Source organism: Gobius niger (assembly GCF_951799975.1).
Source record: "Gobius niger genome assembly, chromosome: 13".
NCBI classification, from domain to species: Eukaryota; Metazoa; Chordata; class Actinopteri; order Gobiiformes; family Gobiidae; genus Gobius; species Gobius niger.
In genome coordinates this window covers 15033164-15046488 of record NC_136864.1, presented here as the reverse complement: position 1 = coordinate 15046488, position 13325 = coordinate 15033164, and the positions used below count along the sequence as shown (strand labels likewise).

The window sequence follows — 13325 nt, the reverse complement described above, 5'->3', positions numbered from 1 at the left end:
TCATTTTTGCCCTCTATTGCATCAGGATAAGTCACATTGGCCAGTCATTACCTCACAATCTTTAATGTGTGATGCCAATGACCATTCCTCCATCCATTGCTATTACACTTTATGGTTGTCCCCTGTTGCCCCTCTCCCGCACAGGCCTCATAGTCTGATTCCAGGCGGCTCCAGAGATGGACGACCAGCGCCATGTGTATCACTGCTCTTATCGAGTGTCCCCCTCGTTCTAATTACAACACAAAAACACATGTGACAGCCCGGCCCGCTGTAGCGCCGCCTTGTTTTATCAACTCAATTAGCCCGCAAGGTGACCTACACAAGGTTATGTCACCTCTAATCACAGTAATGGAGGCTGATACAAGTATACGTGTATAATAGTGTTAATACATGTGGGGGGGGTAACCATGCCCAGAAGGGAGCAGGCCATTTTAGATGATTTTGTTTTTCATGTGGCGGTGGCATTTTCAAAGCATCATGTTTTTCCAGGACATCTCTGTAAAGAACCAGTACCACAGTGTCATAATTCATCATACTCCTACGATAAATGTCTAGATTAGAGGCAGACCGGTATGGGTTTTTCTAAGGCCGACGGCGATATGCTCGGCTGATATTTTTGACCAATATTTTTGGCCGATATTTTTCAAAATGTCAGGTGTAAATAATCCTGTAAAAGCAAATACTTGGCCGCTCCAGCACTGGCTGATTTTAATTTACTATTTTAGGTGATCCAATCTGTCCCAGCTTTGACAGCATTTTGTGCGGCGACCAGAAATACAATAGTGGAGGTTAAAACTAACTCAGCGATTGAATTCTCAAGATTCTGCACTTCAAAATGACATGCAGCATGTCTATATTGACAGAGGTCCCCACTTGAAGCTAACCAATTTTCATTGCGATGTTTCTCACCTACCCTGAGGCTTTGTGGGAGGACTTGTTTTAAAGCCCTGACTTTGCTCTTTCCAATGCAAAAAAACATGAAGTCTCTATCATTTTCGGTCCCGGAAATATAGGCTTCTTTCGGCACTAGATCGCCCGATAGCTGATATTGTAAAATCTCCAAATATCGGGCCAATATAACAGTCCTCTAGTCTAGATTTATTTGTTGGATAAATAAACACATAAAATAACAAAGCAGCATTTTGTAGAGCGTCCCACCAGTGCATAGTGTGTTCCTAGCGCAGGACAATAACAAACAAATGATCACCACCTCCCCATCTTTGCTCTCCATCTTTACCCGCTCCACCGCAGTTGCCGTTGGTTACAGGAGATCGACTTGGATAAATCCCTTTTGCCTTTGAACATTACCATAACTTCAATGGCTCACATCCGATCTTTCTCACGCTCATCAATTCCCTTTTTTCTATCTCACTCCACTGTACGCTTCGCACTTCAAGGCCGAGTTAAGCTCCGTGTGGTTGGAGATGTGCGTTTTTTTTTTTTTGCCCAAAGCAGCCTGTAGGCAAAAGCACTCAGGTCGCTCTGGCAGACCAAAGCGTCAGGCCAGTCAAGAAGAACAGAGGAAGCTCCCACTGTTGATCCACCAGACTTACCATGCTCTCTGATCAATGTGATTTATAGCTTCATATTTGAATGCGGATAGATGGGCTTAGACTGATGAAACAAGTCAATGTTTGGAAAAATAGAAGCTTATGTGTCAGGTTTTTTTTTATATCGGGTTTAAAGTATAATTAAGTGGTAATGTGTAGGGCTGTTCTCATTGGCTAGAGCTGGGCAGTAAAAAAGCCAATTTTTTTCCTCATATTGATCATTATTGATTTTATTTTTCCATATATATTCGGAGGTTTCATGAACAAGACCGATTTCTTACAATCTAACTCAAACAAAAAATAGATCTTTTCAATCCAGTATAACTTAATTCACGAAAATCTTCCACTCTGCTCCTTCGAACTCCATGATTTAAAAGCTCCATGACGATAATTGAGGTTGACCAAAGTTGATATCGCAGTTTTATTAAAATTGTGATTAATTGCACTGCGCAATGAGGTGACAGTTTCATTGTATGGCCATGGTCTCAAGCCATTCGTGGCGGTCCCAAGCCTGGATAAGAAGAATGATATGTCAAGATATTTTCATTCAGTACCCAGTTGTACACCTAAACCAACAGATGTTCTGCTTTATTCAACATTGTTTCTTCATCTGTTTGACTGTTTTGTGCTGTGTGCGTTCACAGAGAGTTTGGCTGGAGGGACCCAGAGCTGCCGGAGGTCATCCAGATGTTGCAGCATCAGTTCCCCTCAGTTCAGTCTAATGCGGCAGCCTACCTGCAACACCTCTGTTTCGGAGACAACAAGATCAAATCGGAGGTATTCCAACATACAAAGTTACAATATGATGATGTCTTCCTTATTACTATATCTCCAATGATGATGGAATAAGAATTTATCGGTTCCAAGTAAAACATGATCAGACAACATTTGATTTGAACATGAGTTTGTGAGCACTCATTTAGTGTTTTTTTGTGTTCTTTTCATATATCACAGTGTTGGTCTAGGCAACAGAAACCACACAGCAAAAAGCAAATAAATATATTTATTTGCCCCACCTTTGTCCTCCCGCTCGAACAGTGTGACTGCTGCACAGCACCATGGCAACAGGTTTTGTCCAATGTCGTTGCGTCAATTTCATACAAAAGAGCAACATAATGTCTCCCAAACCGGTTCATTCTTCAGTCTGGTGTAAGAGCAGAGAGGCCATTACCCGACTGCTCAGACATCTGCAGCACTGACTGTATCGCAGAAGTGTTATTGGGGTCGTCATGTACATGTTACAGAGGATATTACTCATCTTAAATGGTTTGACGATGCAAAGGTTAGGTAAAATTATTTTCTAAACAAATCGTCTTTTATGAAGTTACCCACTTTTTTACCTCGGGAGTAGATTGGATGGTGTTTGCAATCAGTAAAATTACATCTACTTTGCGATATATGACAATTTCCACATTAGTGTCCAAATGCTTTTATGAGAAGCACTTAACATTAGTGGTTGGTAATTGGTTTATTATTATGGTATGCACCCCTGTTTCTGGCACACATAAGCTCTGTCATATTTTCTGGTAACAGTTTCATTTATTGTGCTCACTTGTATTCATTTCCATTAGTGTTTGTGGTGATAATAAACATTTAATTGTCTGATTTCTGTTGCATACTCCTCAGCAGATATATCCCTGTTCTTAGTGCTTCTGTCCTTGAGTCGACAGCGGCCATCAATTAGCCTCTTGGTGAAACTGCCGCTGTCTGTCTCTTCAATGCCAGCTCAATCCAGCTCAATTGCTCTTTATTAATCCCCATGGAGACGGCAGATTTGAGGGCATATAAAGTTCTCCAGTCACAAAGAAAAGGCTGCAAAATAGATACAGTGGATTGTAGTAGTTTGAGCTTGTTCACAAAATACTTATGTTACTCCTGAGATGCCACAGTTGTATCACTTGTTGGTGATAAAGGGCTTTTGGGAAGACAGTCAAATGAATGAGGCACAACCTTGTCTCTGTACCATCTCCACTGCAGCTAAAATGTGCCCTGTGTTATAAAGTCTGGCCTACATTTTTTATCTGTCTAGACAGAAGAAACTGGGATGGCTGGAGATTCACTGAGGGTCACAATGCTGGCTACATTCATTTGTTCCAGATTATTCTAGCCACTAAATGCAGTTAGACAACTGTGGTTATATAGGAAAGACTTTGATTCTCCATCATTTTAAAACGGCTCTGTAGAATTGCAGGTTTGTCTAATCCTTAAAGCTGACTTTTCAAAGACTTTGTTACAGCACAGAGGATCTCGAAGTAACATTAGAGCCTGAGATTTCTTGTCCTCACACAAAATGTGAATGTTCCCTGAAATATCTCACAGTAAGTGACTTACTGGAAATTATTCTCCAATTCTACCCTTCAGATCCGACGACAGGGTGGGATCCAGCTGCTGGTGGACTTGCTGGACCACAGGATGACAGATGTTCACCGCAGCGCGTGTGGTGCTCTTCGAAACCTGGTTTACGGCAAGGCCAACGATGACAACAAGATCGCCCTCAAGAACTGTGGAGGCATCCCCGCTTTGGTGCGACTGCTCAGGAAGACGACCGACGTGGAGATCAGAGAACTGCTCACAGGTATGAACCATGGATCACAACGTTTGTTTTCAACCAGCTTGGACTACATTATAGAACATTATATTTTCCAGACTATAAGTATAATAAAAAACACATATAAGTTGCTCCGAAGTATAAGTCGCACCAGCCTTGGCAACTATCTGGACATGGAGGCGTAGCTGCACCGTTGACACGCCTCTCCCGGCAGCACGTTGTTCAAGGACCCATTTTCAAACTCATTCCTCTTGCTATGGCCATTCAGCTTTTTATTTTGATATGTAAGTTGCACCTTAGTATAAGTCGCACCCCAAGCAAACTATGAAAAAAGTGTGACGCTATCTATCTATAATATGAATCTTTTTTTAATTGCATAGAGGAATTTTATGACCTACTTAGTAGTACTGACAAAAGAATAATAAGAAAGAGTAATAGTAATTATCGTCACTATATTATTAATCACATGTTTTAGGTGCCTTCATAAAACGGCATAATTCCCTTGACACACAACATAATGACATGTTACATCATAATGTTATGCCTGACTGCGGTATATGACCTTGACCAATATAAAATGTTTCTGAAATTGTAACACTGTCTTCGGCCTGGATTGCAAGCAGTCCAAACTCTACTCCCATAGGCTTAAAAGGATTACCAACCATTCTTGTACTTTTTTTCTTTTTTCCCCGCTGCTTTTACTGCATATATCATGGCAATTCCCTTTAATTAGAGTTCACTCAAATGGCGACACTAGCAGCGCTTGTACCTCTTGAGGGGATGGACACATGACGGAGCTAAAAGAGAAATACCACTCAATTCTCAAACCTGCGAACATCCAAACTCCCCCGAGGATTTTATTTCAATCCAGGCGCCAAATGAGAAAAATGGATTCCTTTAACCAGGTGCCCACACTTGTGGAAAACCTCCACTGTAGTAGGTCTCTGAGGAGCATGTATTTCCAGGCATTACATGAAGAAGATAGCGATTTTAGCTATTCTGGGGCAAACGCAGTGGACCAGTTTATTAGTTTGTCATGCTCCAAGATTTTTGTTCAATACCAATTAGAAAACAGTATTAGTTGGGACTCTAATCCAGTCATTAATTTGTTTTTCATTATTGCTGAACCATATGCTGTTACGCAATTAAGTAATAAATTAATATTAAACCAGGAAATGAGGTACAACTGAGAACTCTGAATGAACAAAATCTCTTCTGGAGTTCAATCTGAAACGCTTTCTAGAAGTAAGAATTAAGTCAGCCACAATGTTTTTTTTTTGTGTGTTTGATTTTTTGGAACTTTTTTTTTAAACCAGATGCCCTTCATGTCAATATTCTAACATTCTATTCTAATTACATCCAACTCAATCATGTGTTTGAGCTCAAACAAACAGCTTTCTGAATTCTAGGCTGATTTTATCGACTGCTCTATTGCCGTTCCTGTCGTGCCGCTCCTCATTCAGCTTTAGCTCTGGTCCAAAAGAGTTCATTTGTGAAAACAGATTAGTGCCATTGAAATAAATTAGCAAAGGCTTGAAACTTTCCCTTTTCAGAGCTATGTTATCAGAGGCCAAATTTATTTCAATCAAAAATATTCATTTAATTTGATTAATTTGAGGAACTTTCCAGTTGCGGATGGCACATTCAAAAGCCACACAAAATGATGTGGTGTTTCTCTGAAGTGCACCTGGGTCCAGGGTGAACACGCCTTGATATTACCTTTAAAGTTCAGTTTTTAAAACAGAAATCATCATTAAGAGCCATTAAACTGAAATTTAACAAGAGATGTTATTTGAAATGGAAATACTCTCTAAAGTTTGACTGTTTTGGGCCAAAAACAAGTGCAAAACTTTTTCTTTCTTTTTTAAATGAAACCCTTAAATTAGAAATAATGCAGGCCATATTTTATCTTGACAGTTGGCTATATATCCAGATAATGAACAAAACAATGCACCAAACTTAAACCTATATCACAAACATTCCCCTTTGTCTTGACTAAACCTCATGGTCTCCCGCACACTAATCCTTATGATCCATCCTCTCATAATTTATCATTACGACTAGATTTCCACAGTTGAAGCCGATGAGGAGCGCAGATTTATCCTCAGATCTTATTAGCAGCGAAGTGTCGGAAACGTAATGCGCGCGCCGCTGCAGACCGGCTCTAGGTAATTAAACCCAGATGATGCGATTACTTTGCAAAGTGCAGCCCCCCGCAAAACTCCCTCCCCCCCACACACACACGCACACACACCCCAACGCCCGACCGCGAGCCTCAATCTTTCAGCATTTTGCCTACACTTGACATGACAGAGGATGTGTGCTGGGAGACAACTGTTTTCAATGTGATTTACTGTAATGAGAGACTGATGTGGATGCTAATAGAGGCTACAGCTACGACAGAAGTGAGGTTGCTTTCATGCCATATTGCCAACTTTGCAACACAGTTGGCACAGTATGCAAGGGCTGCACGATATATGTCTTTACATTAGAGTGGGAACTTTTTCCGATTAATTAATTACATATGGTTCAGTGCGTTTAGAAATACATTAACCACACATTTCTTTAGTGGCACAGACACTTTTCAGTTTCCTTTTTCCTGCATGACGTTGCTTAGGGACGAACACTGTGTAAAGCCAAAAACAATTTTACCGTCAGACTTCTTTATTCACACAGTTAAGCCGACATTAACTTATTTAAAAAGATCCTTCTCCAGTGTCTATGGGCTTGACAAAATAAATCAAACTGCTTTTGTCTTTGAAGTGTTTGAAATGGTAACTTAGGCGTCACATGTCCACTTCAAATAAGATCAAATGTAGGAAATTACAAACAAGCGTCTAAAGAATACAACCCCTCAATTAAGTGTATGTGTGATTAATTGTGATTAATCAATTACAAAGGCCATAATTAAAGCAGAACTCAGAAAAGGCAAAGAGAGAGGGATATTGTACATCCAGTTACAACAGAGATATTGTTTTTTCACTCAAACGTGGCTGTAAATACTGTTAAAGTGGTGCTAGCCCACAGGTAGCTTTGCCCGTTAGCCTGTTAGCCTCTTCTTCGTGATTCTACTAGGGTGTATTGCGCCTCCGACTTGGAGGCAGGAAAGTTGCAATTGTTATTTTCTGGCCAGAGACACAAGGGGGAGATGAAAGACCCCCCAATCATCCCATTAACACTTGTATTACCCCAGAGGGAATACGAAAAGGATTTATTAAGGTAAACAAGTTACTTAGTTCTTATTTAAATCAATAACATTTTTTTATCGAGTTCCACCACTACTTAAAATGATAATTATTGCAATATGCAGAAGCATGTACAATTACTGTCCATCCAACTAAAATTAGTTGACAATTTGATGACCAATCTGGTGGCTGTGCTGAAATGGTTCAATGTTTAGATTACAGCCTGCAAGTATGTACTGGTAATAAGAAAGTAATTACACATGTAAGTACAGGTAATTGCACATTGAAGTACAACATTTATTAAAGGTGCACAGAGTGTAACAAAGGTGTACAACATGTAGGTGTATGTGTAGCAAAGACGTAGACGACAGCCCGCACTGATGTGTAAGTACACATCAGGTATGGTGTAATTGCACATTAGTTATGTGATCATTTCCTCTCGTTCCACTTTGTTACTTTGTCTGTTCCCTTGTGTTTCTTGTAGTTAAAGGCCGTAGAGTCTCACTTTAGATTACAGCCCACACTCACATGGGTACAGTGTATTTGCGGGTTAGTTCATACCTGTCAAGTTTTGGATTTGATAATACGTGAAATTTTCCTGTGCCCACTGCGAGCCGTCCCACCAGCCCAACCAAGCTCTAAGACAGGTCAAAATACGGTAGTTTCCCCGGCCAAAACGGGACACTTGACAGCTACGCAACCTCGTGACAACTGCCACTCAGGCGGCATTTCTCACGAGGCGAGTGACAGAGGTTAGTTCGGGGGGCAGAGGAGTGTTTTTTATTTTTATTTTGTAGTAGTACAGGACATTTCCGGGATAAGACTAATAAGAGAGGACGGTGGGAAAGAGGGGTACACTTAGTTATGCAGGTAATTTTTGAGATTACTATTTACTAATTCTTCCCGGTACCTACACATAGAATTTGTGAGTTGTAATCTAAAGTGTTACAGTTTTGTTTTTGTTTTATTCTCTCGCTGTGCAGCCCTTGTATGAAGACAAAACATGTCCAGGTTTGTGTAAATGGTTTGAATAAAAGATGCCCACAGTGTTTCACGCACTTATCAATGAGATGGTTAGGCTGTGGTGGCTGATGTTTCTGCTGCTGCGGTGGAGATGTGGCAGAAGCTGAATCGAGAGGGGAGAGCTGGGAAAGAATCAATTGCTTGAGAGCATAAATGGCTGAAAGCGATGTGCAGGAAAAGTAACGGTTAATTTTCACGTTGTAGTGCAATACATCGTCGTCATCACTTTCGCAGTAGCCGTCCTTTTTTTGCAAAATATTGTGTAATAGAGAGATACTTGGTACAGAAAGGCTTAGAGGCCAAGACAAAATAAAAGGTTTTGTATGCCGCCAGAGTCTTATGGAAGATTACCATATAAATTAGAGTCGCAATTCAAGGCACGCAGCTCTGAAATCCCTCCTGTCACAAATTAATCAAGTGAACGGGCGACCGGACGTGGACTCTCTCCCTCTCCTCCTCAAAACCCAGCGGAAATAACTCCCTCTATCTGCGCCCCTCCGTCCCTCTGCCCCGTTCGTAATTGGTCTTCGCTCCGTCCTCTTTGCCTTTCTGGCTGCTATCTCCATCTCTCTCTCACTGGGCGTTTTGAATCAGGATCACAGCAGGGGAAGTATAAGCTGCCTGCCTTCCTGCCTCGGCTATAGCCACGTATTCATGCTCACGCCAGCGAGTTACGGGGTAAAGGCTTAAGCACACGTAGTGACAGATCGCACTTACAGTTACGGCTGTAGCTTCGGCCCCACAGTGTCACCATGGTCCCCTTCCTTTGTTGATGTGGACTGGACACTCGCTTTGTTTCCTGTTTTGAAGAATCAAGGTAAAATGTAGCTTTAGAATCACAAAGATGTTCTCGTGCTTGGTATATAAATCTATTTCATTTGAAGGAGATCAGGTATTTCATTTGTAATATCAATGTCACTACTTAGAGAGAGGAATTGAGGGGAAAAAATACTCCAGACAGTATTGTGACTTTGCAGTTTAGGTTTTGAAAATGAAGATTCAGGACACATCCAGGAGTGATAAAACTTGAGAGGATATACCATCCATCCATCCATCCATCCATCCATCCATCCATCCATGCATCATCCATCCATTTTCTTCCACTTCCACTTCCGCTGCCCAAATCACATTGCACCAGCCCCTTATGGCTCCTCCTGCAGGTGGTGGGTTCACAGAAGGACGGCCTCATGGTTCTAACTGGGCCTGTTGGTCTCTCATAAGGGGCTTCTGAACCGCTCTTTGTCTGACCCGTCACCTAGGACCTGTTTGCCATGGGAGGCCCTACCAGGGGCACAAAGCCCCTGACAACATAGCCCCCAGGATCATTCAGGTGCTCAAACCCCTCAACCACGTTAAGGTGGCGGTTCCAGGAGGGGATATACCTTACAAATACAAGAATCACATACAGTTCAGAGAGTGTGTTTGTAGATGACTAAAGAGCAGGTTTACAAAATATAGTTGTTTGCATAGACTGCAATATTTGTTAATATTGACCTAATACTCACTTGTTATACTTCCGCACTCCTGGGGTACGTTTTTATGTAGAGACTGGGTTGGTTCTATTTGAATTACAGTGCATCACAATGAAAGCTGGCAGGTGGTTTCGTCTTCAGCGTGAGAAACGCCACTTTCATTCTGCTTATACCTTTATCCACACAAACATATTTACAAATCCAGCACTGATTTAATTGCAGTCTGGAATCACATAAATAGATATTCATGAGCTTCTGTAGGTGTTGAGAAATTTACATTTTTTCAGACTATTAACGCAGCTGTTATGCAACATTTGTGCCATTTTAATAAATTAACAGCCCACAGTAAGAGCAAGGAAATATGTATTTGCTCCACATGGGCATCAAGTCCAAAAAGACTTCGCTAACTAATGCACGCACTGATCCCAGGAGTTACTCATTAGCATTTCTTTCTCAGTCAGTTTAAAGCAGTTACGCAGGTGAGTGATAAAATGGTTTTGATTATTTAACAGTGTCTATGGATGCTGTTAGATAAAAATACAACCATCACCTGCCAGAAATCGATAGGAATCAGATGCCCAAACAGTATTTTACAAGAAAAATCCATCAGTGATTATTAACAGGGGCTCAATATTTGGAAGACTGACTATAGATTTTCTCGTGGCAAACAATACAAACTGAATCTTGGCATGAGCTGGACTTTTGTTTCGATAATGTGGGCCTATTGATTGGGCTTTAATGACTGGCTCGGCACAGGCCTGTAGCCATGTATTAATGAGGAAGAGCCATTGTGTGCAGCTATCACGTTTACTCAGTTTGTGTCCCTTAATGTCATTACCTTTGGACGCAGGCAGATAACGCACTGCGGCCGCTCAAGGTCGCACTTTTCACTCGGGTCCAAATGTACGTCGCACTGGCAGATGGCTTCAGAGTCGAAAGTATTTTGAGGGACATTCCAGGTTATATGTGTTCAGACGACACAAGAGCAACTTAATGATATAAAGTATTGCTTGCCAACGATGCCAGACATGCTCCTAATGATCAGGCAGACACCGACAAACCTATTTTTGCTGGCAGCGGGTTAAAATAAAGCATTTGGAAGTGAATCCGATATATTTCAACACCTGTTTGGATGCCTTTGTTTAAAAAAACAAAACAAAACAAAACTGCAACATCTCCATGGAGCCACAGTGATGACATCCTGCTCCCAAAAGTCATGAGTCAGGTCTGAGGACACGGAACACTGCTGGCAGTAAATACGCTGGCAGTAAATACACTTTTAGAGGTATTTTTCACCATAATAAATGCTAGTATTTATTTACTTATTGGGAGAAATGTTAACAGTATGGCTTTAGATATTTCTTCTTTTACTAAGGGCCATAAAATGCATTCACTTTAAGGTCAAATAGTCAAAATTGAAACCTACATCATTACAGTAAAGATTTTGTATCCCTCAATGAATGTGTGTGATTTTAGGCGACAACAGTTTCTGCGGATGAGCAACTGACTCCATTTGACATCAGATTCCCCCAAAGTTTAATTTAACACCTTTGTTTCGACGCCTCCTCACACATAATGGTGAAATCACTGCCTGTAGAGGTGACCACATGAGAGCCATGTTGCGCACTGTGCTCAAGATTGAAACTGTTGCTCTGGAACAAACCCACCCTGCCGCTGCTGCCAAGGTCGGCCATTAGTCACTTGTTAAAAAAAACAACGACGACTGATTGTTTAGTGGCAAAAGCTGCGGCAGTCTTAGAGCTTAAATTGTAGCAGAAATGTCATTCTTTGTGTTCCACCATTTCATTTTTAAATGCATTTATTATGTGTGTCATTATGTGATTGTGTTGAGGAGTGTGTGTGATCCTCAAGGAGCTTAAAAGATATATAATTTACCAAACATTACAACATATTTTCTAAGTTATTTTTGTGCAGAGGAAACGCAAATTTGCTGAGGAGAGAAAGGGCCGGGTGAAGGGCGGGTCAGTTGTTGATCCTCAGAGATGTAAAATGTCTCCTTCACAGAGATAGCCACAATATAAATTTCCCCTTCTTCTATTGCACAGAGCATTATGACGTAAGACCGAGGCAATTACCCCTCTCCATCAGATGTGCCATTAGCTCAGTGGAGCTGTGTGTTTGTGTGTTCTGTGGGATCCAAGCTGCCGCGTTTAGTGCTCCTCTTTTCAGACGCATCAGTCTCAGATCAAAGATGGGATCCTTCAGCCTCGCACCTCGGGGAGATGATGTCATACTTCACTCACAAAGACGTGCTCTAAACAGCTGACTGCGCTCGTGATAGTAAAGAAAAGAGATGAATCCCGCAGCTGTACAACATGCATGGTGTCATATGTTTGCGCTCATCTCCATAATGCACAATCTATCATATAAAGGCAGGCAATTTAAGAAGATGCAAAATGAATGGGCTGCACCCATTTTTACACTTGCACTAGAGGGAAGTCTATTTCATCCAATTGCAGTATATTGTCTTTGTAGACATTTGAGAAAAACAAGACCGATGCGCGTCATCTGCAGCGCTTTGTAAGCATTTGCCAACCGGGATGTGGTGCCAATCCTAAAAACACATAGCCTGCTGTTGTTGCAAACATTACCATTTCGCTTTTCCAGGGGCGGACTGGCCATATGTGCATTCTAACCCTAACCCCACCCTGGCCCATTGCTTTACATTTCACTTAAAGAAGATCTAAGTAACTTGCTTACCTTAATAAATCCTTTTCGTATTCCCTCTGGGGGTAAGTGTTAATGGGATGATTGGGGGGTCTTTGATCTCCCCCTGGTGTCTCTGGCCAGAAAACCATAAGTGCAACTTCGCTGCCTACGGGTCGGAGGCCCCAATACACACTAATGGAATCACAAAGAAGAAGCTCACAGGCTAACGGGCAAAGCTAACTGCGGGCTAGTGCCACTTAAACAGCATTTACAGCCAAGTTTGAGTGAAAAATATGATCTCCATGATCTCTCCCTTTGTCTTTTCTGTTAGCGGAGTATTTACTCTCATGGACAATTAATGGAAAAAAAAAACGCAACATGCTACGACACCTGCAATGGCGCTTATGGCCCCTAGGGGAATGAGTTACTTAGTTCTGCTTTAAAGTGGCAGTCCGGAGTTCTTACGTTTTGGTACCTCTCTGACCTCTCTTTTTTGAAATATAACCATTCATTCATACACAGACTGGAAAAACAGGATATTAGAATAAAACAGATGAAAAGATATATCCAATGCCTTAACAGATAAAAAGTCAAATCTCCAACATAACGACTGATTTGCTTTAAACCATTAATAAACTATTGAGCGATCTATCTTAACCACGATCAGATTGTATCTCCCATTAAGATATTATGCAAAAGCCATCAACCCACACAGCCTATAGCTACATAAAGCCATCATCAGGAACTCAAAGATCCTCTACTCATCACGTTTACATTAAAGGAAAAGGCCAGATTAATGTGCCACATCGCATGGCAGCAGGAGCAAAAAGCCAGCATGCCCTCATCTCTCCTCAGGGTAGGAAGTGTTTCTCACTCA

The 13325-nt window shown here is 41.4% G+C and overlaps 1 protein-coding gene across 8 annotated transcripts in view; it reads left to right on the top strand.

Annotated features, from left to right (window-relative positions):
• ctnnd2b (catenin (cadherin-associated protein), delta 2b) overlaps positions 1 to 13325 on the top strand; it is a 129378-nt gene that overhangs the window by 96059 nt on the left and 19994 nt on the right. For all 8 annotated transcript variants that reach the window (XM_079568840.1, XM_079568841.1, XM_079568835.1 and 5 more), the window contains 2 exons: positions 2195 to 2327; positions 3912 to 4125. In XM_079568840.1, coding sequence (XP_079424966.1) covers positions 2195 to 2327; positions 3912 to 4125 — 347 coding nt within the window. The remainder of the gene's footprint in view (positions 1 to 2194; positions 2328 to 3911; positions 4126 to 13325) is intronic.